Source organism: Crocodylus porosus, unplaced genomic scaffold, assembly GCF_001723895.1.
Source record: "Crocodylus porosus isolate Cpor-Errol unplaced genomic scaffold, CroPor_comp1, whole genome shotgun sequence".
Taxonomy (NCBI): domain Eukaryota; kingdom Metazoa; phylum Chordata; order Crocodylia; family Crocodylidae; genus Crocodylus; species Crocodylus porosus.
The window spans coordinates 36,743,925-36,768,708 of NW_017728914.1; the positions used below are offsets into that span (position 1 = coordinate 36,743,925).

Here is a 24,784-nt window from a genome sequence, read left to right on the forward strand (position 1 = left end):
CATCATTATTCAAATGCTTTGCCTGTTTTTTCACTTGTCTCAGTATCTGCTGTATAACCCCATTGGAAATGACCATGTGGGGGGCTGAAGAGAGAATTAAGCAGCATCTGCCTAACGATACGCAACCGAGGCAGCTGCTGAGCTGTTGCTATCACCAGCGAAGCCACCAGTGAAAGGAGAGGATGGCTATAGGAGCCATGGTTAGCGGCCAGGGCAGGATGCAGGTGGCAGACAAAGCCTGTTGCTTCTCATGGTGAAGCTCAACTCTCCTGCTCCTCAGACCTGCCCCAAATCCTGCTTTTGTCCTGGGCAACGCAGCTTCTTAGCCCTCATCCAGCGCTAGCCACAGCAGGCAAGGGGCTGCAGTGGCTGGCACGGGGCGGGGGCAGCCGTTCCTGCCCAGTTCCCTCCTCTCGAGTCCCATCCGTGCGCCCAACAGGTGCCGTCAAGCAGCAAGGACATACCGCATGGGATGTGTCTAACCCAGGCCCCTTTATTTTGGCACGTCAGGCTCACCTGCAGCCACTGCGCCATCAGGCCTGGCCCGGCACTGCTCCTAGCGCTCCATCGAGCCCGTTGAAGAGCGGCGCAGTCATAACGTACCCATCACAAAAAAAGCTTCCTTTTAAATGCTGAGGGAGAAGGAGGGCGACAAACCCTGGGAAATCAGCTCTGCCTAATATATTATGTAGAAGTTCTGTAATCATTATTGAACTAAAGTGCAATGAATAAGTGGATAAAAATCAGTCCCACTGTAGCAAAAGTCTCCAGAGAGCACTGATAAAAAAAACACAGCCTCGTGCTTAAGTTAAAAAAAAAAAAAAAAAGTAACAAAATATTTCCAGTCCCAGCAACTGCATTTCTCCCCCTAGTATAAATACAGAAGCCTCAGGAGGAGCCGCCGTTGCGACGGCGGCTGGCGGGAAGGAAGGGGAGGGCTGACGCAGGGAGCGAGGCAGCGGGATGCATCGTGGCGTTTCCTAGGCGAGGGCTGCCTACCGTCATCCAGCCAGCCTTCAGGGCATCCCCCTGCTGATGCCCGTGTGCCCAGTGGGTCCCATCCGCTCCCTGCAGCACGGCTGGGTGCAGAGCCCTGAGCAGCTGGTTGATCCTGTGGGTACCCTGCAGGCCCCTGTGTCTGCACAACCAGGCTGCTGGGTGGCGGGGGGTGATGTGGCTGGGGCAGCATTGCCTCAGCTGCCCCATGGGGTAGTGTGCTGGCCCTTAGTATTGCGCTCGCTAAGCAATCCAGTGAGAGGTGGTGATAAATGGCAGGGGGTTTTCGACTATGACTCTTGCATCCCTAAATTTCCTAGGTAGCTCATGCTGGGGCAGGCGCCTAGTTTCATCCTCCAATAGCCCTCAAGCCATCCACCCCGCCCCAGGGAGGCACTATGCAGCGTCTACCCTGCACTAGCCTGCATGCAGCACCTGCCCCCGCCCCCAATAGAAGTATATTATCCTCCTTTGCCCTGCAGCAGGCATGCAGCTCCTCCATGGAGTCCATCAAGAGGCTCTTATGCATGGCTGGAGACAGAGGTCACAGCCCCAGGCCCCAAGCCAGACCCCTAGGAGATGCATAGCTCTCCACGTGCCCCATTAGGGCATTTGAACTCAGGCTACAGCTTCTGTCTGCTCAGACTCCAAGTGCTTGATGAGGTTGGCCTCTTTGCAGGACTTCCAAGCTGGTTGGCACAAGCCTAGCCTAGCAGCAGCTGCCTAATGGTGATAGCAGATGCTTGTGGGCCTTGATCACTTGGGTTCAAGGGCAGCCATAGCTTCTGGAAGCTGTAACATCCCCCAGCAGCATTGTGGAGGGGTCTGTGTGTATGCATTTTACCCAAAGACCATTTAACACTGGGTGGATGACCGACCCTTGCAAGCCACGGCTCCATCTTTCCCACACACCGTGGGCTTTTGCCCAGTGATGCTGCATCCGGGTACGCTTGAGGGTGTCACTGGCTTGTCGTGCATGCCGTGACCTGCAAACGCACGGGTCACTGTGTCTTAGTGTGACCACCCTGGCTAAGCTGGGGTGTGAGCAGTGACACAGGGGCTGTCATTTCCAGGGGTGGCAGATTTGCCAGCGCTAGTTAGTGGGACAGGATGGGCTAGTGGGACAGAGGGCTGCAGAGGACTGAGCATTATAGATGAGGGATTTGGCTTTCTGAAGGCGTTATCAGGGACCTTGAGGTTTGCTGCAATCACCTCCCTCTGGCTTCCTTTTCCTTGCTCCTAACACAGGCACAACCCTTCCTCTTAGGGACCCAGGGGTGTCTTCCCAGAGTCTGCTTCTCCCTGAAGACCTGTCATTTGTAGGCTTTTCAACCACTGCTCTCTGGCCATCTCTTCCAGGCCCTGCCAGGAGCATGTTTCAAGTGGGTTGAGACATCTGTGCTCTGCTCCTGGGGCTGCTTGTGCAGTTTTCCCCCAATGTGTCTTCAACACAAAACACACAGTGGCACCAAGGCCTCACTGTTGCTCCTGGCTGAGGCAGTATCCACCTCCGAGAGCTACAGCAAGGGTCTGCCACTGCCCTGGTCTCCTACCTCCAAGATATTTTTCCTCTCCTGGCTGCTAGGTATCTTAGCTTTCACCAGAAGGCACTCTCAGCCTGACTTTGTCTGTGGCCCTGTAATTAAGTAGCTGCCCTATGATCAAAAAAGGTTCAAATCCCTACTTCTCCTTCCAGAGGGAAACCTAGTTGAGGATGATGTAGTTGCGGCTGGTCCTGCTTGGAGTAGGGGGTTGGACTAGATGCGACCTTCTGAGGTCCCTTCAACCCTCATTTTCTATGGGTGCATCTACATGGGACACTTTAATGCATGTTAGCCTAAGTTAATGTGCATTAAGGGTCTGTGTCTACATGTGCGTGCCCTTAATGTACATTAAAAATGGCAAATTTAGGTGTGACTAGTTAAAGTTCATTAATGCTGTGTGTGTGGACTGACTTGGGACTACCTTTAGTCCCAAGTCAGTCCACACACCTCATTAATATGCTTTAACACTTGCACGTGTAGATGCCTGCTATAATTGTGAATGATCCTAGGGCCCCAGTCTCCCCTAACCTGAGTAGGTCCTTTAACAACTTGGCCTGCAAGCATAAGAGAGCTGCTAGTCATGGGATTTGGTTGCCAGTAACTTTGGGGGTTTATATCTGTGCAGCCCCCTGTGTGCCCCAGGTCTGACTGATAGCAGAGCAAAACTGGACTTGAGGCCTCTAGCACAGCACTGCTGAGCACGTGCACTAGGAACAAATTCAGCTCCATAGAGCAGAACTGCAGCTATGCAAGGCATTTAGCTGTGTCTGTGCCCTTCAGGCCAGTACATGGGGTCAAACAGGGTGCCATTGGGCGACGTAGATGCCTAACAAGAGCACAAGTCTTAGCAGGGAAAGGGACATTGGCCTCCAGGCTACAAGGGCTGAGAAAAAGGCCCAGAAATAGGGGAGGTTTTGCAAAGCTTGGTAGGCATGTGCTGTGCAGTGTGGGGAGACACCTCCTTGCACCGATCTTAAATAAAACAGGGAAAGTTTCAGGCGAAAAAAAGCTCCCTTTATTCATTTAGAAGCCCTTGATACCATTGCTGGCAATGAAGGATGTCACTCATACAAACAACAAGAGCCATCCCCGTCCTCACCTTGCAGACCCTGTTGTGAGATCTAAACTGGCATGGGGAGCATCCCTAGCCCCTCGCAGCCATCCCCACCAGCCCAGCCTGGCCTCAGGGCTCATGTTTTTTCTTCAGGTAATACAAGTAACCTATTTTAAAGCTTACTGATGGATTTTCTCCTAGCAGGGGGGTCATCGTGCAGGGATGTGTCTTTGGGGTCGATAGAGGGTTTGTTGGAGTCGCTGTCATGCCTGTGAACTCATCCCACCCAGCTTCCTGAGACCTGCCCCAAAGTAACAGTTTGATGAAGATATTTTCACTGGATCCAAGGGAAAGGAAGGGTCCCAGCTGTGTGGTTTTTGGGGAAGGCTGTGCACCATGACAGCTGGCTTAAAAACTCTGCAACCAACTGCAGGCCAGATACACACGTGGCCTGTGTTCGCCAAGAGGCTGAGCACTGCTGCATCTCATTGGTTGCAATGAGAGCTGCCAGGGCTCAGCACCTTGGAGAAACAAGCCATCCGAGCCAGCTTAGCAAAAAACCACCCTTCGTCCATCTGGGGTTGTGCTTTCCAAACATACCGCCATCTACGTTGTAGATGCAACTAGTTGCAGCTTTAGTGTTCTTTTAACCAAAATTTATTATCATTACTATTACTCTTCCTTTTCTTATCAGTAAAGGTTTGAGCCGCTGTTGCATGCAGATCCTTGGGCAAACCTGACCCCACTCAGATGCAGGCAGTAGGGCATGCCCGTAGTAGACCCAGGTTGCACACAGGTAACTCTAGTCTGGTTGGTGACAGAGGTTTAATGTGAAGAAAACCTGGCAGAATGGAAACTCCTTATGCAAGCCCGTATCTGCCTCATGGGGAAGACGGTTCGACTTGTGGTTTTATCAGCGGGCTGCGACTCGGGACAGCGAGATTCACTTCTTGACTCTGTCAGTCTTCCCCTGCGATGACAGACAAGTTACTTAAGGACTGGCCTCACTCTGAAACCAGCGGCAAAGACCCCATTCACTTCTACATGTTGGCCCTGCTGTCGTTGTTGATCTCCTTGTACTTCAGCTAGAAGGGAGATTAAACTTTTTTTTTTTAATCCCACACTTTGCCAATATTGTCTGTTTACACTGCAAGCACTCTGGAGTTGAGATACCTCCTAGCTCTGTTGCTATTGTACAGTAACTATACCAATCTCGTTCTGGACGTCTTGGCACTATTGTGATACCGCGACGGATATAAAACCATGACACATGGGGGCTGTTGGCCAGCAGAAGCAGATAAATAAATACACGACTAGGAGCTGTATTCACAGACAGGAAGTAACTTTAATTAAATATTGTGAAAGTTGAAAAGTTTTTACAGCTTGAATTTCTGCAAAAAAATTATAACAATCTCTACAGTAGTTAGTTTCTCTAACAATAGAACTGTACAGTGTGTGTGTCTATTCAAAAAGATTTAGATAAGAAGGTGAAAGGTTAGCAGTTTCAGAGATGACTTCATTTTAGCGGCATCCTAGTACAACTGTGAGGAAATAGGTATACTTTACGCACTCCAGTCATTGTGAAGCTTCATCTTTTAAAACTGAAATCTTGAACGTTTCCACTTAAAGCCATATTCTGTAAAGAGCGGCATCTTTTACTTTGTAAAAGATCGAGGGCCTTTTGCAGGGGGATTTATTTTTTTTAATAAATTCCCTTTTATCAGATCACTATAAATAGCTGCGACAAAACAAATTATACACATTGTCAAAGGATCTTTGGACTGTGAAGTAAAGGGCTACGAATGTAGATGGCTAACATGGGTGTCTAAACAGCTACAACTCAGAATGGATCCTACAAGAGCAATCAAGGGTGTCACTGGACAAAATATGGCTTTAAATTTGATTACATTGCCGTGCGGTTGCTTACTATGTGAATTAGAATAACTGTTTGGAATACAGAGAAGCAATACACTGATGTCTCTCACATTTTTCCAGTTTTTTTTCCCCCCCTTTTATTTTCTCGCCACGAAAAAAAAAACGTTGTTTTCTTCCCTTCCCCAAAAAAAGAGCACACTGTGACATTCTAGTGAAAACCATTGCAAAATTCATACAGGAAGCATGCACAGTTGCAGCATCATTGTAAATGATTTCTTGCTTGACTAGAAAAAAGTTATATTGTCTTAAGGTAACAAAACAGTTCTTTTGTGCTTTTCAAATCCTTTTTTTCTTAGAATGTTAGTGATGATTGACAGTTCTGGTGCACAGTACAATGTACAAGTGAAATGAATATGATTTGCATTGTTAAGGCATCCAATCTGCTGGTTTATATTTATGTGAAAGACAGAGAAATATACAAGCAGACTTAAGAAAGAAAGTATTTTCATTGAGTTTTATGAAGTTTCTCCCCATATTTAATGCACAAAAATGCGTCACTCCAAAGAGGAGAGATCCCATGCATATTAAGAGTAAAACAGCATTAGTTTTTGTTAAGCCTCAAAAGCAAAGGATACATTTTTAAAATCTACATAACTAAATGCTACAAGAATAATATGCTACTTTTTGCCATATATTGGAAAAAACTTCTTAACTTACAAATAATACAAAAATAGACGATGGCTTTTGGGTGGAAATAAAAAAATGGAAGCATGGTTTTAAAACAATACTAAAAAAACCCAAAAAAACCTAGAAATGAAATGTTTTAAAATCACATTTAAACAGCTAATACAACGGTGAGCGACCAAACAAATCAGCACTTTTCACATAGCAAACATACACAATAAAATAAACTGGGGATGGGAAAAAAAGCAATGTACAAATTCCAAAGATAAATACATTATTTATATGGATATTTTACAAAATCCCCTTTAAAACAAAAAAACAAAACAAAACAAAAAAAGCTTTTTTTTTTCTTTAATTAATTTTGCAAGTATGTGCAAGCTAAAGGTAGTGAGCTCTTTTTGCAAAATATGCAGTAAAATTCTTTTTTTTTTTGTGATATTGAAAAACTGTCTTAAGACATTAAAATGTATAAATAGAACAACAACTTTGGCAAAAAATCACAAAAAATCTACATTATTTATAACTACATACAAAACACAACAGCAAAGAAAAAAATATCAGGTAATGCATCTTCAGAGCTTTGCTGCCTCTTTGACTAATATTTTTAAGAACACTTCCCAGATAATGATAGCAAAATTCCTGTATTTATGGTTTTGACTTGAGACCTTCGTAAGAGCCCCCTCTGCCCCACAAATTCATGTTCAATCCACTTACTGTTCAAAAGCAGTTACCTGTTGCTTAATAGATTATGTTACAAACTGAGCGGGTCGACTGATACGGCAAGGATCCTAGCAGGAGGCTGTCGAGAAGGGGCGTGCTTCTGAGCCTTTATGGGAATGCGGGATCGCAGACGAGCTGAACCTCGTTTTGCCCCAGACAAACAACCGGGCTACAGCAAAAGGAAAACGAGTCCGAAAACGCCCAAATGCAAGGATGGCCCGAGTCCGTGTCTTCAGCTTGCTATGCAAAGATGAGGCGAGATTGGGATGCGCAGTTCAGGTTACGCTAAACTCAAAGGAGGCCGCTCATTTGGACAGATCCTGATATAAGCTAAATGGAGAGCATGCTTGTTTAATTCTGCAGCTTTAGCATTATATCCAGAGGCACTGGGTTTCAGGGTCTGAAGGGGATTGCTTTTGCTATTCACGTCCTTGGCTATGCTATCCCCAACGTTGCTTGTCACATTATTTACAATATGAAAGACAGAGATTACAATTTTCCCCCCTTGCCCCACCTGACCGGATACCTAGTGAGCGGTATCTCGAAGTGAAAAATGTATCCCGTTAGCAAGCCGCCCCTGGATGAGCCACCAGTACGAGCCGACCCCTCGTTAAATAGCCATTACTCCTCTAAAAAAACTAACTGGCACTTCTATGCTGTCCCATACAGAGTTGTTATAAATGTTACCACTTCGTTTCCCTTTCCACAGCTTGAAAACAAAAAAGTCATAAATTAAAAACCTGGAGTTTCATCTCTAGTGTCCCTTTGTAATGGTGAGATTTATAAAAGACAAATGGCTGTTGACTTAAATCAAGCTTTAAAAACAAAAAATAAAACCAAAAAGTGGATTTTTGTTTCCATCAACACAGAATAAATAGCTCTCCCAAGTACTTGGGATGGACAACTGGAATCAACACCTTGCAATTGCAGATTCTTTGCTAATTTCAGGATTTGCAAGGATGGTGATTTTTGTTTTGTTTTGTTTAAAAATCTGCAGTTATTGTAAGATTCCTCTTTATTTTATTTTTATTTTTTAAAAAGGCCTGAGTAAAAAGTTCCACTCGGGGACTTGTATCAGATTTCTCTCTGAAGCAGAATCCAACCTCTTCATTAATAAAATTCTTCAAGGCAATTCTTTCACATGGGAGGAACAATCATGCCAGATATAGCTGTGGTGAGGAAGGGAGAGGAAGAAAAAAAACACAAAGGAAAAAAGTGACTTTTGTGCATCACGACACCAGTTCACCAAATAAATGCACCGTTTTTACACATTTACAAGCCACGTTCTCATCTGAACGGTGAGCTGGACTCGCACACAAGTATCATACTGTACATGCAACAACATGCACATTAAACACACGAGCCCTGATCCTGCTCTCACTTACACTGGTGGAAATCAGGAATAAATGCCGGATTTTCCAGCATAAGCAACCCAAGAAAAGAATGGGGCCCTTCCTTCCTTCTCAGCTCTTAGATGCAGAGTCTGAGTGCTGATGGCAAAGCTCAGGAAGCCTAAACTTTGGAAAATACTGGGAGATTTTTATAAATTCTGCTTGGGTTTTTTGCTTTAGGAACAGATATTTGTTGTGTGGGCAGACGTCTGGCATCCCATAAACCAAGAGCGTTTATAAAAGCTGTTATCATGCATTTATTACGTTTTGGACACTGATGCACTATATTCTCCTCTTAACCCAGCTTCCTCCCACCGTATCAGCTGTGTGTTCAAGCCTGGGAGCTGTGCACGCGTTTCCTTGGGGCCTGGGAGCAACGTCAGCCCACAGACCCGAGGAAGCCCCTTGTTCAATCTGCGATCCATCCTCCACCTCTGTGCGGGTATGCACTATGCATGGCTTCAGCCTGTGGTCTCCCCGTGTCTTCAGAGGCAAATTAAGAGCCGAGCGTGAGCCTCAACTTAGAATTTCCTCTTGCTTGTGGCTTGAAGTTGAATCAATAATATTACTTTAATATTCTTTCTAGTCTAATTTCCAAAGTGTTTACAGGCCTTCTTAAAAGGGAAGGTGTTTTGAGAAGAGCTATAGCTACAGATAAAAAACACAGACTCCTACACAGCTTCACTTCCAGCTTTGTCTGCTGTTGTTAACCAGAGCCTACTCCTCGTCTGGCCAGCTGGACCAAGCAGAGATGCACCCGGTGGACAGCGCAAATATGTCTAGCATTACAGGAGGCAGCTACTTAACTGCATGGCAAAAGTTATAACAAGCCTGAATCTTTAAAATGTCAGTGGCATGGGTTATTTGCAACAAGATATAAAATGCATACTAGACTTCAGGGTGGCTGCACTTCATGGGCACATGATTTAAACACCGGAGCTGCCTGCCATCTCAGACATCTGGGCAAGTGATTTCTTAAGGAAGAACTCAGCCCTGGGACTGGTTCTAATTCATTGTGCTTTAATTACAGCTGCAATCATTTGATAAGAACTGAGCCAAAGTGAAAGACTCACAGATTTGGGGTTGAGGGCAGGGGGGGAATGTTTTCTCCACAAACACCACCATATGTGCAAGAATTACAAGTCTAATCAGCAAGGGAAAAGCAGCTCGGGTAAACTGCATTGATTAAATGAAATAAAATGAGAGGAGAAGGCAAGAATGCAAAATGCATCCATGTGTTCGCAGGGGAGGTGACATATTGCAACCGTACAATAACACCCGATCACTGCAATGGGCACTTTGGTAGGGGCTGAGGTTATATTTGGGACCATTTTGAATGATGGGGTTTCCAAACATAAAATGGCAGACAGACCACAGTGTTGTCTCATTTATGTTTTTTTTAACTTCGGGTGGCATGACAATTAGAGAAACGGGGAAGGTGGGGAATCTAGTCAAATGTTACGGCTCAGGTTGTTTCCTTGGTACGTGTTAGGGGAGGAGGCAGACATCTCAAATTAGAAAGTGCCAAAGGAATAATGGTGGGTATTTATACCCGGGCCTATCCAAGAGCCCCAGTGGTAGAGCTTTACTTTGCTTTTCTAGTGTTTTTTATACCATGTTCATCATCATATCTGAGCATTTTCCAATCGTGTGTTAAGGAACATGACTACCAGCTATCGCCCCCCAGCCTTATCCCCACCTCCCCAGAGAAGTCCCTTCAATGAAGGTGAAGCTATGCTCAGGAAGGGGTGAAGCAGATATGGGGGCAACCAGGTTACTGTCACAATTGATGGGGATAATATATGACATGTAGGTGGATCTGGGGGAGGCCGGACCACTCGCAACTGCTCCTGGTCTGCTGGAGAGGAAAAGCTGACTAACCTCCCTGCCAAAGGCATCCCATTTTAGGGACAATTTGGGTCTAAAGTCACACATATTGGAAGATGCTAGGAAGTATTCTTAGCTTTCACCAGACAGGGCTACAAGGGAGGGGTGAGAGCAGCCTTGGGGTAGACTGTTACTCCTCTGCCTCTACAAGGGGCAAGATACGGAGGGAAAGGGAAGGGCAACTGGTGGAGTCGTGATTTTGATCCCTGTCCTGCAGCAGAGCGAGCGTAGCCGAGCTGGCGCAAGGGGGGGTTGGCGGTGTCAGGTGCGGGCCCGCTGCACGGCGTCTCTTCCCCAGAGCAAACAAGGAGCCCAGGGACAAACCTGCGACTCCCCCGTGGGGCCGGGCAGGAAGCAGCTCTCCAACCCCAAGAACAAGCTCTGGGTTTTCCCATCCCAAATTGAGATAAAAATCCAAAATTTAGAAAAAAAAAATCACAAAACCAAAATCCCACCCAAAACCTCACCACTGGGTGTAATCAAAATGCTTCATTTGGATCCCTTCCAAATATTCCAGCTGGATTTTAATTTTCCTCTTTTTTAGTTTTTAAAACTTTTTAATCTAAAGGTATCGACATTTTAAAACTTCAGACCCAGAAAAGAAAGCTAATTTGTTTTTCAATTTAGAAGGTACATAACCTCCCCTCCCTCCAATCATTCCTCAAGTCTGGAGATGCGTCCAAACCGAGCTCGAATGCCGGAGGTCAGCCTTCTCCTGGGGCAGCGGGACAGGGTTTGTGCACATCTCCTTGCAAAGGACTGCGGTGGCTCTTTCTTTTTACTCTTCATGGTAAGGATGACCACAGTCTGCAAGAGACTTCCCAGGGAGGTGGTGCGGTCCCCAACCTTGGAAGTCTTCAAGAGGAGACTGCACAGGCGCCTTGCTGGGGTCGTTTGGGAGGTATTCCTGCCCAGAACAGGGGGGTTGGACTCGATGATCCCTCAAGGTCCCCTCCAGCCCTTCACGTCTTTGATTTCTCTGAGTCCGGGCTCAAACCTCCCATCACCAAAGACCCCACCCTGGGGCCTGACGTTTTAACATTGCCTCTTGGATAAACGCAAGAATGGCACCGGCACCACTGGAAGCAAAATGGCGTGGAGGTACATCACGAGTAAGTTTTCAAGGAGCTGCTATTATTATTACCGTCGAACTCTGCTATTCTGAATTAAATTACAAGTCAAATGGCAAAATGACATCTCTTCTGCCTAAAAGCCTTGGTATTTCCATTCTGCCAAGTCCTCACTTAGATCCTGCTACTTTTGTTCCCTAAGTGCTCCGTCTATAGGGTCATGCACAGTCTCTGCGCTGCGGCGTGCTACTGATTCTGAAAAGGGAGATATCAGAGGGAAATGTTGTAGGCATGAGATCACAGCTCCTCCGAAAAGGGATGCGCAGGGGGAGAGAGGGCAAGGAAAACCTTCCATCAATGGGTATTATTTCTCTCATCACATGCTAATTTGTATTTGCTGCCAGCAAATTACACAAATAATGTATTTCAAGTTTTACAAAACTGCATGGCAAAGAGAACAACAGATAAGCATGGCTGTTGTTCTAGTGAGTTCTGCTGATATCTGAGCTACATAAGCAAAGCTTGATTGCTTTCTGATGTAACCAGAAGCCCAAGAGAGATAAGACAGCCTCCTTATACATGATTGTTTATTTAAGCACCAAGACACAACAGGCAGCGCATTTCAGAGTGCTTATTGCATGCCTCGGGTAGCGGCAGAAGGTACGGGGCTAAAGGCTGCGTGTCGAACTCACCACGAAGTTCAGCGGTGCCCTACGAATGAACCGTCTCTCGGCGTCTCGCTCCCTATTATGAAACCGAATTGCTTAATAAAAATTAGGGGGAATGCTGAGATCGGTGCGTTTTCTGGGCATTGCAAATCTGGATGCGGCATAACGAGCAGGCAAGCCGTGACTGCGGCCAGCGCTCGAACGTCGCTCCATAATTGCTTTCCATCACACGGCGTGTGAGCGCTGGAACGCCACGGCTGGCAAAATGAAAAGCCTTCTCCCATCGCTGCCTCGCTTTCCCCCACCCCGCTCCAGAGAGTGGCGAGGGGAGGGGAGGAGATGGAAGAATCACGAATATGCTGAAAAGCTAAAAGTAGGCAACTCTTAGCTCTCGGTATTGTTCAGGAGACTAAATCATTCGAGCTGCACAGAAACACTGTTTAAAGCTGTCACGCTATGGCAAGATTGGATATTTTAAAACGTACCACACTTCCTGCACATCTAGGTCCAGCTGTTGTAAAAACCTCACCATGCTTTGTTTCTGGCACCCGACCTGTATTTGAGGAGGCTTTGCAGGGACATCTCCTATTCTTGAATTCCAGCCTGATTACAATTTATTGTAGCGGAAGTCTTCATACCTCTCATTTACTAGCCTGAAGTGCACTGAGCACAATCTGTAGTGGTAACAGATTCCCGTTTTTATGAATGAACCTTTTCCACTCCACACGCGCAGGGAGCCCATTGAATGACTCGACCTCGGCTATGACTGGGAGTCTGACTTCCTCCTCCGGTGGACGATGGACCACGCAGATTTTCTGGAGCATTACATGCATGTTTAGAAGAGCAACTTCCTACCAAAAGGGGCTTAGCGATGAAAGGGCTCGGAGCTCCTTATACGACTTGTGTAGGCACATGGGAAGGAAAACAGACCTCGAACACAACGCGCATCACAAAACTTTTCCACCTCTAGCACAATTCGAGGCAGCTGGCTGCATCTGCTCCTGGAAATTCCCCAAATTAAGTGAGCTGAAAATGTATGTCTCTCTCAGGGCATGACAGCGCAGGAGCGCGGGAATTATAAAGGAGGGTTTTTAGGGTGCAAAACAGGCCGAAACGAACAACGAAGCAGACACTTGTGTTCTTTGCAGAGTCCCCTGGCTTAATCTCTTGTTCACCAGCTTGCAATAGCTCTCGAAGATATACTTTAGTAAAACAACAGGAATATTTTTGAATCAGAGGGGAAGGGACACTGGAAAGAAGCAGCTCCCTTATTAAGAACAGCTGAAGAGGCTTTCAGAGGGACAGTCCACCACTTAGGAGATTAATTGGCTTACAGACAGTACATTAATCACTCCTAGCTAATGTTTGCCCCAGTACAAAATAAGTGGGATATGCTTTTATTAGTTTGGAATATGCCTTATATATTTACTCGAGGCAAAAGGCTCGAGCCAAGCTTTGCAACTCTCTCTTTGCCATGATGCACTAGAGCTCTTGTGGAGCCAGTCAGTTTTCTGCACAACTGTACTATGACAAAGGAAAAACAAAAACCCAAAAAAAGAAAGAAAAGGAAGGGAAGATTGAGTGACGTACTTCAGGAGAAGGCCAGCCCCTGGAGAGACCCTGCATTGGAGTACTTGCTAGAGTCCACAAAAGACTGGTCTGATAATGGACGACCACAGGGAATAAGAAAGGAAAGAAAGAAAAAGGATGGTATTAGTAAGCTGAAATATTACTCGTTTTTTGTTTTTGTTTTTTATCAAAACACTAGATCTGCGGCCTAAGAGCCACAGCATCTCAATGCAGCAGTATTAGTATTGTTAGAAAGAGAGAGAGAGCGCGTGTGTGGGGAGGGGGGCCGGGCGTCTGCAAGGCATGGAGGGAACGGGCCGAATCCAAGCACTTTACAGGCGGGAAGGAGAGGACAGAGACGGCTGGCCAGCCCCATCCCCCTGGACAACAGCTCACGGCACGGCAGGTTGCGCACAACCTGGTGCCGCCAGCTCACGGCACCAAGAGCAGCCATCTCCATGGCCATGGAGGTTTGGACCTACCTTGCAGGCTATTCCCATTGGTGCTGGTGCAGGTGGGAGGAGGGGAAGTTTGTGGTCTCACGACAGGGGCGAAAGCGCTCTTCTGTTTCACCGCTGAGACCATGTTGGCTGGTGAGAAGGAGAAGATCCCAGAGGAACTGCTACAGTTGGAGGGGAGGCTAGTGGAGGAAGCCATGGTTGGACTGGACGGCACAACTAGAGGTAGAAAGACCAAGAGCAGACAGTTCTTACTACGAGGTTGCAAGCAGGCACTAGAAATACAACACTCCTGGGTCTGGGGTGAATAAGGCCTGCATTCAAAAGGCTGCCAAATGGGAACATCTCCCTTTGATTTCCAAGAGTCAGGAGAAACCAGGTCCACAGCGCGCGGCCATCAGCAGCGGGAAACTCCTTCACCCGGCTGATGCGTAATTGCTCACGACTCGCAGTTCTTGGTGCTGTTATAAACTCACCCCTTTTTTTTTTTTTTTTGCCAGCACTTTCTTGCACTTTAAAATACTCGTTTAAATGACCTTAACGATTGGCATCAGCAGCAGGTCATGTTGGTACCTGGAAAATCTCAGCTGAGGTTGGGAAGGGGAGAGGAAAGGCAGCAGCGCAGGATGGGTTGCAGGTCACAGCACTGAAGGGCGAGTGCCGTGTTTAAAGAGCAAACCTGGCTCTGCAGCACGATTTGGAAAAGCCCTGGGCAGTGGTGCCAGCCTTCCTAGCAATGCTTGTGCGCAGGGAATGGGCCTGCACTGTTTTGCACAAACCCACAGAAGGTCAAGGATCTCGACTCTGCACCCAGACGACTTTAGTCTAGATCCAGGGGCATGGCACAAGCGAGTTTTTCTTTTCTTAACCTTTCACTCCCATTGTGGAGGTTGGGGCCGAATGAGAACTAGCACGAGACAGGAGAGGAACTCCACAGAAAGGAGTCCCTCGGCTTTCACGCTGGGCTCTGGCTCAGGAGGGGCAGGCACGGGTCCTCTGAAGTTGCAAAAAGTGACTTTCAGCGGACTGTGAAAAACAGCCCAGCTGTAAGCAGCCAGAAGTCGCTATCCTGTGAGACAGCCGCTATGGCAGCATGGTTTGTTGGACATGTTCTCTCCTCCTCATGCCTGGAAATCCCACTTCCCAGATACCTCCTTTCCATTCCCAGTGAGCAAACTCACCCTCTCCTATTCCCTCTTTTTCTTACACCTGAAATCAGGGTAGTTTCTAGCATCAAAGTGTCTCCCAACTTTGGAAAGGCTCCTTCCACGAGGACCTCCAGTGTCCCGGAGTTGTGTCGCTCCTATTCCGTCTCTGCCCTGGTGTGTGGCAGGAGCAAGGAGAGAGGGCAGAGTGTAAAGGGGAAGGGAGTGGGGGTAACACTGGTAAATATATTTTGCCTAATACTTAAAATATTTAAAGCAGAAACCTGGTTTTATGTTGATCAAGTAAGGCAACCCCCCGGAAGGATCTGGTGGGAGCACAGTCTGGACACGCCGCTTTCTACATTGCCCTTCAAAGCCAGGGGCCACATCCTTCACCGGTATACATGACTGCAGCTTCATTGCTTCCGGGGGAGCTATCCTGATTTACCTTGAGGGAAGACCTGGCGACGCACCTGGCAGTCCAGTAAGAAATGCACCGGTTTCTTCAGGCTTTGTAAAGTTGTAAACACTGTTGTTTTTTAAACGAGGGCCACCATTTTACCTCTCTCGGATCAATTTTATATGCTAAGATTGGCTAATTAACATGGACTGTTCCAACTGCAAAGCCGCCACACAGGAGGTTTGATTTTTGAATGCACGTATGCTTGAAATCCTGCTGTTTCCTATATAATGCAATTAAAGTCTTTACTTCAGCATTTATCAAGCAGGTTTGGAGCAAGTTTGTTTCCCTAAAAACACAGCCTGAGCGCTGCGTATCACGGCCTTGCTGCTCCCCACCTGGCTCTGGAGAGCAGAAGGACCCACCAGCATTAGGAGACTCATTTTATTTCTGATTTTGTTTAGAAACTGTTTACGTATGCGAGCGACTTATGAATAATTAAATACCACAGGAAGAAATTTCTAATCAGCTGAGCTTTGGCTTATTATTTTATTTGCATTTATGCTGATAAAAATCCTCCCATTTGAGTCCATGGGCAAGAATCTGATATCATATTTGCTAACGCGGAGGAAATCAATTAATGAAAACGAAACGTTCAAAGTTTCACAGTCTTACAGATAGAATCTGAGTCTGAAGTCACTCGGCGTCGGCAAGGACTTGTTAAGGGAGAGCAATCAAAGCACCTAAATTGAATTGCTACTATACAGCAATTAGTTTATTGATTTAATTAAGAATGCCACCTTTTAATTTTCAGGTCATGATTGAAACATTTTCTGATTGAATGGATTAGGTATTAGCAGAATGACAGATCTACCAAGAAAGCCTCCCCAAATAGAAATAGCAAAGGCTGAGAAGCCGACTGTTATTCTAAAGATGTTTTCGTTCATAAATATGAAATAACACATTGCTGGAGTGCTCTAAATGCATTGCAGGCATCTGCTTCCAAAAAGAGACGTCTCATCAATCATGTTAGATTATGAATTCAGAGAGCAGGGATTCTGTGATAGTAAACTCAGCTTAATAAGTAAGATCGTTTGTAACATTAATGATTACTCTGTTATTAAGGTAGAAAGTAATGACAGGCTGGAGATTCCCAAGTTAGAAAATACCGCGTGTGTGGGTGCAGCATTTCCCCTAAATATTGGCGAGCTAGCAGCTATGGGCATTACTTGCAAATGAAATCATTAATGGTCTCATTTCATTTCTGCAGTTCAACAGAATTAACTGCTTTCATGAAGTTACAGTAGCTGTAGAAAGGCATGCCTTGATATAGCTCACATTTCATATATCCAGTACATATTAGGATCTGTTCCCAGCAAAACTCACGGGCCTGATTCTTCCATTAGTTTTTGAACTGGCATTAAAATTGCTGGAACTACTCTTGGGAGACGCCACCAGTCAGTATGAGTAGGAAAGGTCGAAGGTCCCAGGAAGATCCCAGTAGTTTCAGCTCCTCGCATAAGTAAGGATTATTCAGATTGGTATATTTTCAGGCTCCAGCCCATTGTCCCTGAGTTTGCAAGCATTTACATACATGCTTAAGCGTACACAGGTTAGCAGTCCTTTTCAATCCATGGAGTACATAAAATTTATCCTGCACATAAATGTTTGCTGGATGGGGACCCTAGACTGCAACCTCTTCAGGACAGCTAAATCTGCTTTCCCTTGGTTTGTCTCTTTGTGGCTCTCTGTAAATGCTAAATAAAAGCAAGCCAAATGCTGAGACCCTTGTTTAAATTCTTCACAGTCCAAACTCCCAACAAAGCAAGATAGGACTGAAAAATGAAACAGTACTGAGACCTCAAGATTTAGCCCCACAACAATTCCTAATTGCTTCAAGCGAAATTACCATATTATTTGCACAGATCCCTCAAAACCATCCTAAGGGCATGCTTGTGAGAACGTCAGCCCTCACCAAAATTGCAGCAACTTCTCTTTTCCTTATCTTGATACCTGATGGTTGTGCTTCATTTCAAAACTTCTCCCCCAGTAACAAGAGACGGTCACAAGCTTTGACAAAACCCAAGATTAAGTACTCTATGTGACCCTCGCTGTGCAGAATTGGCAGTGCGTCAGACCCTGCATCTGATTTACACCATGCAAGAAAAGTTATGAAACTATCAACCCCAATCATGGGCAAGCTTATCCTTTTTCAACTCTGCATGACTGTCTCCAAGAAATAATTGTGGCACAGAGCTTATGTCTAAGCACTTATGTCTTTAAAGTACTCCAAAGGTCAGTGCCTTAGGGACAAGAGAAAAGTCCAGGCTCAGATTCAGGTGCTCAAAATAGAAGTTAAATATCGAGTGGTACAGAAAAGTCTCCGCATCCTTCTAATGGAAATGTGCAAAATGCCCAAGCGCTATGTAATACTCACTGGCGTAGGGAGAGTTGGCAGCAGACCCATTCAGGAAGGTTGGAGAACCGCCTAAATTTGACATTCCGGCATTCCCGTAGCCATTCATGCTCGTGGTGACCGAGTTGTAGTTTGTCTGCTGAGGGGTGGTGCTTGGCACGTACCCGTGCGGTGACACGCTGCTCGAGTTGCGAGTAAAACCTTTGGGAAGAAAGGAATACATTCAAAGATTGGGCGTAACACAAGAAGCGACTCTGAATGAGCAGCGAACAAAAGCCTGGCCTCCTCGCCTAAGACAACTGGTAGAAGCAACTTACTCTTGAGGGCCCATCAGTGGGAAACTGGAGATGGACTAATCAGCGTGCATGTTTGTCCTACCTTTTCAAAGTGACTAGTGCTTTTAGATGCTCAAGTAGAGACATATTAATATAGCGTATAGTAATATAGTGTATTAATATAGCAATGTAGTAAAAGAAAGCAATTTTAAGATGAAATTATACACTATGTTAATATGTCTCAAGAAGTACCGAGTAGTCACTTTGGGGGTGAGGGTTGTAGCCGTCTTGGTCTAAGGACATAGGCAGACCAGGTGCTTTGGGTAAACGTGATCTCTTTTATTAGACCCTCTAAATGGTTGGAAAAATTATTCTTTACAAGCTTTTGGGCACAAACACCTCAGGCACAGGGCGAGTCTGTTAGTGTTTGTGTGTGCACGTTACCTGTGGGTGCACATTTCTCACAAGGCAACCCCTGTCTCCAGTCTCTCTGTTGTAATCCCCAAAGAGAATTTACAAAACACCTTTCATAGACGAGCCTACGAACTCCACTGCATAAATCTAGTGGAGGCAAATGATCATGGAATAAATATAGACACTGGATTTACAGCATATAAAACTTGCCTGCCATCTGATAACCCCAGGTAACCTCTCTACATTTTACCACCTACATTTTATCACCAGTCAACATCCCCTTCTTTTGTGGGGCTTTTTCTACCCCGTCATCCTACCTACCTGTCTGACACCCATTAACTCCCATCCCCTCTGATCTTCCCTGCCGTGCATTTGCATTTTCACAGACCTGCATTTTGCCTATTGGCTTAAACATCTCTTCCACCTGAAAGAGCACACAAACACCATCAGACTCTCCCTATGCCTGAAGAAGGGTGTTCGTACAAAAAGCTTACAAAGAACATTTTTTCCAACCATTTAATGGGTCTCATAAAATGTATCACATTTAACCCAAGACCCCTGTCTGTCTAGTCATTTTGGAAGATCAATGTATGTGCTAATATACAAGTGAGTTCCCCAAAGCTCCAGGATGTCTGAATTTCAATATCTAGACCCAATTCTGAACTCCTAGACAATTCTGAGAGATGGGAATAGGGAATCTGAGTCAAAAGGCATTTGCACTTCTAAGAGATAAAATCCCAATTTTCCTGCCTGTATGTGCTCCATCGGTGGATTGCATGTTATGGTCTAAAATTATACCTATATTGTGGTATGATAGAAATTGTTTTTTCTGCCTTTTACCCCTAAACTGTGCTCTACACTGCTAGAACACATCAGGAGCGGAGGGAAACATGATTTTATTTTATTTGCAACAATTTTCTTCTTAATTTTTGAATGTAAAATGTTGTCCCAATTTTAATTTCATTATACAGCTACTTGATGGGACATGACCTCTATATCCCTTTGGGAGAGTTTCTTACATTTTGTTTCTTGCTTTTAGAATCCAGGCAAAATTTTGAAATATTTCAACTAGCTTCCATGTTGAACTTCTGACCAAGCTAAACTTCAACTGGATACAGAGAGCTACTCCTTTATTGCAAGGCAATACCTTCCTGGATTCAGGAAATCATCTGTTTTCAGGAAAGCCTGAAATCATGTGCTTAATTGTAAGCATCTGCTCAGGACTACTGACATTAATAAGACAAGTTTATGCTGTTCTGAATAGGCCTAGACCTCAGAGGACATGAAAGGAGGAAGGTGTTTCTTCTTCTGACCCTGACTGGTGGCCTGCGAGGCTTCGGAGACGTTGACGGCTAGCTGACCACTGAAGGAATTCACTCCCATCATCCCTGCATGGACGGACGTGTTAGCAAGTGCTGGGAGCTGGTTGTGATTGCGGGGAACACTGTACAGTGCTTCTGCAATATCTGCTGCTCTTTTCAGGATTATTTCCTAGACAGGGAAAGGAAAGAAAAATAAATTAAAAGGATTGGCAAGTGACTTCCAACACACACAGGAAAGCTACCTAACCAAACACGCGCTAGGTGTGACAGAGGATGGGTTGTTTCTAAGTGAGTGGGTTGAGTTCAACCAGCTCGTTAACAATGGGAAGTTGATACCATTTTACGATAAATGCTCATGTTTGTGGGAAAAGGCTGGACATTTCAACCCCAGTCTGGTTTCCTGTGGATAAAAGTCCAAACCACAAAGAAACCCAGCATCCTCAGTACATAGCCACTCCCCGCCGCTCCCCCCACATGCTGGTGACATTAGACAAGAGCCTCCGCAGGTGACAAACAGCTGATTTCTGTACATCCGCCCTCTTTCCCCATTACAGTTATGCATCTCCTTCCCCACTCGAGTTGTCGGCATATCCCAGAATGAAGCGTATTCAGGTTTGAGGGGGTTGATATAAATGCAATTACCTGGTTATTATGTGGCATACCATAGAGAGCTTCTACCAAATCAGCTGCTCTCTTCAATATCACTTCCTGTCAACAGAAAAAACAGAGGTGCTGCTCAGAGTTTGATCAAGGCCATGCAAGAAAAGCACTTCATTGTAATCGTTGCATTGCTCCAGAGGCTGCTCTAGGTTCCTCTCCGCTCCCCCGCCAAACAGGTAACCCTTAGTGAAACAACGCTCCGCAAACACTGAGCAATGTTAAATCGCTGGTTCATCCTATTCGCACACATGCTTAATCAAGTCAAAAGGTGAGAGTTATCATTGCTGCAAAACAAAATACATCACTCAATTGTCTCTGCCATCTGCACTGTAAACCACTCATAGGTTTATTGCAGAATACAATCCTGAGGTCATTTGCTAGATTACAGCAATCAATGTCATTCAGAGCCTGTTATGAATCCCTTAGATGTGTTTATTTTGTTCTTAATTGCATTTCATAGGAATGGTGACCTTCTCAGGCAGGCCACATGCAAGGGATATCTAATCAGTCCTGTGCTACTGGTAATGTAGCATTCAAGTTGTGCGGTTTGCATTGGGGTGTGATGGGTCAGAGCTAAAACCGTGCATGTGCGAGTGATGCAGGAGAGGAGGTTAAAAAAACAAGCACATTTAAACCACCGCAACATAAAGGCACAGACGTGTAGTGTGGAAGGACGCCTCAAAGAATCTCCTGCATGGGAGCAGGGGATAGGAGAGGTGGGGCATTGGCTCTGAATTTTGGGCACCTCTCTACCTCTCGTTACTTTGCTTGTCCCTTTTCCCATCACCATATCTGTGCACTCAGGTTGTGATCTCTGTGCCCAGTTCCACTAAGAAGTCTCCTTTCCTCCTTTCTCAAGCTCTGTTACTCCCTCTAGTATCTCCCTCTGACATCTGGGTAATGCTATTCCTCTTTGGTCTGTATTTCTGAACATGAAGAAATCCACTCTAGCAACTGGGACAGGACACTGGAAAAAAAGAGCTGCAAAATTAAGCTCAAATGCAATTTCCCTTCTTACCCTTTCAGAGCATCCAGCAGATATCTACTGGCCTGGAAAAACCCCCCTGCATAATTTCTTTAAAATAAAACAGTATATTTCTCCCTACCAGCAGCTGAGTGTTTTTTCCTACTATAGATATATGCTACCTAAGTACATATTTCTGTAAGTAGTTTACAAAAATAAATGTAGCACCAATTCTGAGGTCTTTATACTTTTGTATAAAGTTAAAAAAGTTTAACTTAAAATATTTTACACAATAGAGATATTTTATACCAAAAAGAAGCAGTAATGCTCAATTTTCATATACTGTAGACTCTGATCAGAAAATAGAGATATAATTGCATTCATTTTGCTGTCACCATAACCTCTTCAAAAATCCTCGAACAACTCTTCACATGACAAGCTTTTAGATGCATATTAGCATTTTTTTCAATTTTAAATTCTCCATAATATAAGATAAAATAGTTGTCATACTGCAGTAACTACTTATGACATATATAATGTCCTAAATTCAAAAATGAGATGGAGGATTTTTGTACTCCCAGTAAACATTTAGGCTTGCCTTAAGCTGCTCTCCACTCCTCTTTCAGAACACACATTTCAATTATTTTCCACACATGATGCAAGGTGCATTATATAATTGATGGATTTGGAATCAATACATTAAAAAATGGAAGTTAGGCAGGTACAGCATTTTCATTTCCGTGTTTTTTTGACCGCAGCAGTTAATAATTTAATAGCAGATGAACTGACTATATACTGTTCCTATGCAGAATCAGGCTGTGCTGCTTTGAAAGAGCCATTTAAAAACTGCCGACTCCCAGCCCAGCCCTTTTTGCCTCCTATTAAAAATTCAAACTGAAGAAAAGGGGAAAAGATCATCTTGGCAAATTGTGTCTTTTCCAGCCTGCACTAGGTGTATTTCTAAATCAAGCATTATTGTGCAGGTGTTTGACTTTGCAAACATGGATTCATTTCATTTAAGGAAAAGTAGTCATTCTGCATATTTGACTAATTCAAAAAGCAGGGACTGGTAGAGGATCCACACATTGTTTGTTTAATATTGTTAGTTTAAAATGCCACAACCCCAAAGTATTAAAATTATTCCATCTCCCCTCACCCCACAAATCTTAATTATCTATGCAGTGCTGACCTAAAATCACACTGAAGTGAGCCTGGAAGGAGACTGAAGAAAAAGCACAGGGGTAAAAAGCTCATAAAGCTGCTACAAACAATCTGAAAACATACTCCTATTTTTAAGGGATTGCAGATTATTGGATACCTTATCATACTTCATGCAAATAAAATTAATTTTCCATTGTGGAATAGATTGAAAAGTCCCATTAAACATTTCCAGCTAGTTACCGGTTATATTTTTTAACATTTCCAGAGCCTGTAAACTGGAGTTTTGTGCTTTCTTAAACAACATGTTCCCACAATAAAAGCTTTTCCTTGTTTATGACATTTTCAGATCACACAGGGTGCGCATTACACAAAAACTCTTTTTTCAGGTACTGTTATCTTTCCTTCCAGAGCTGGCGGTAGCTTTTATGGCAACGCACCAGCCTTAAAAATGCACAATAAAATGCCGCGATGTCTACTTCTAAATACATTAACTTTTTAATGCAATTTAAACTTTTGCAGCTTCACTTAAATTACTGCGGGAGTGGTAGTTATTACTCCAACAACAGAGGAGCCCCCAAAGTCCTCTATAAGTTAGAGCAGCAGACCTTGCAAGGTGCTTGGATTGCGGTGACCAGAAAATTGTTCTCACCTCCATGTCATTACGCTCCCAGTGAACCAGCCCCCGAGCATGTTTGTGTTCGGGATCTAATATATTGCCTTTCAATCAGAGCTGAGAGCCACTGAACACATAGACAGAACATGACGAGCAGGTCAGGAAAGCAATAAAGATTTTACAGAGCTGTCCAAGGTGCTAAATTTACTCAATAATGGGTTTGGCACCATAGTGTTAACCTCTCATTTACTACCAGTTTGAGGGACTAAATTGAAGTAGCTGACTTCATTTACCTTGAAATGTATATTTTATGACATTATGTAAGTAGATTGAAAGGGCACTGCAGTTTTAACAATTTAAAGGCTAAAGCATGTTTAAGATGAAGCCTGAATATTTATTGTATATTGCACTTAAAGTATATAGTATATTAAAATGCATTGATTAAATTTGTAAAACGTATTATAAAAAAGGACAGCTAATATAAAAGATCTATGTCTTTTAAAATCCAATTGATACTGTATGGTACTATCACGGTGGTGATAGACAGACAGCCGGACGCTGAAACGCGAGTGAGATTGGCAGGCTATAAAAAGAAATGCCAGGAGCTGCTGTCCCATATACTTTTTTGTTCCCTGAAATTTCTTCTTTGCTTCCATTTTAGGAATGTAGATTATCACAGCACAAAGTGGCCGTCATATAAAGGTTCTTCCATTTGAATACGCAAGCCCAAATATTTCTGGAGAGTTTGACTAAACCTAATATCTAATTTATGAGAAATTTGTCAGAAAAGATTCACTCCTTTATTATGTTGAAAATCTCCCTACTCTGGGTGCAGAGTAAAAGAATATGCAGCAATTAGCCTGTGCTAATATAAGGATTTCCTTGCCTTGTATTTTCTTTGGGGGAGGGGGGGAGCACAATTTTTGTTTAAGAAAAATAATAAATAACTGATTGTTAAAAAATAACAAAGGCAGAGTTGATATTTAAATTCATTATGGGAGACCACTGCATGCAGCTCTGTTATCTAACCCCTTTCACACCCAAATTGCAGTCTGATTTCTGTTGTGGAACTATGTAAATGCATTTTCCCCTTAATTCATGAAACAAAAATACTCTTCAGTACTTTTGGCAGAACTGAAGGCATTTTCAGCTGTTTTTCTTCTTTAAAATATTAGTGGGTGTTTTCAAATGCGAATAGCAGCAGTGGGTGAAGCTTGGAAACAAAGTCTGCCGTGATGCTGCATGTCCAATGGAACTGAAGGACGGAAATGATTATTGTACCAGAAGGTCTCTGCTTTGGGAGCCCTGAGAATTAGATTCAAACTAAATCCACTTCTGGCAGAATTCATCTAGAGTGAATACTACAGCGATTGTCCAACTTCATTTTCTCCATTTGTGATGTAACTCTCCACTAGGTATACATCAAGACCAGAAAACTTACTTGAAACTGAATTATAATCTCATATTTAAAAGCCAAGTGCTTTGTCTGCTGCACCAC

At 44.3% G+C, this 24,784-nt stretch overlaps 1 protein-coding gene across 6 annotated transcripts in view; it reads right to left on the reverse strand.

The window, feature by feature from the left end:
- Positions 1–4,919: 4,919 nt before the first annotated feature.
- The window catches only part of EBF1 (early B-cell factor 1), a 298,865-nt gene continuing 279,000 nt past the window's right edge, over positions 4,920–24,784 (reverse strand). For 4 of the 6 annotated variants that reach the window (XM_019535301.1, XM_019535300.1, XM_019535299.1 and 1 more), the window contains exons 9-14: positions 20,531–20,596; positions 19,880–20,057; positions 17,899–18,078; positions 13,941–14,135; positions 13,480–13,548; positions 4,920–8,042 (exon numbers count right to left, since the gene is read on the reverse strand). In XM_019535301.1, the coding sequence (XP_019390846.1) occupies positions 13,481–13,548; positions 13,941–14,135; positions 17,899–18,078; positions 19,880–20,057; positions 20,531–20,596 (687 nt within the window). In that variant the 3' untranslated portion in view covers positions 4,920–8,042; position 13,480. The remainder of the gene's footprint in view (positions 8,043–13,479; positions 13,549–13,940; positions 14,136–17,898; positions 18,079–19,879; positions 20,058–20,530; positions 20,597–24,784) is intronic. The other 2 variants (XM_019535303.1, XM_019535302.1) reach the window with 1 other exon arrangement.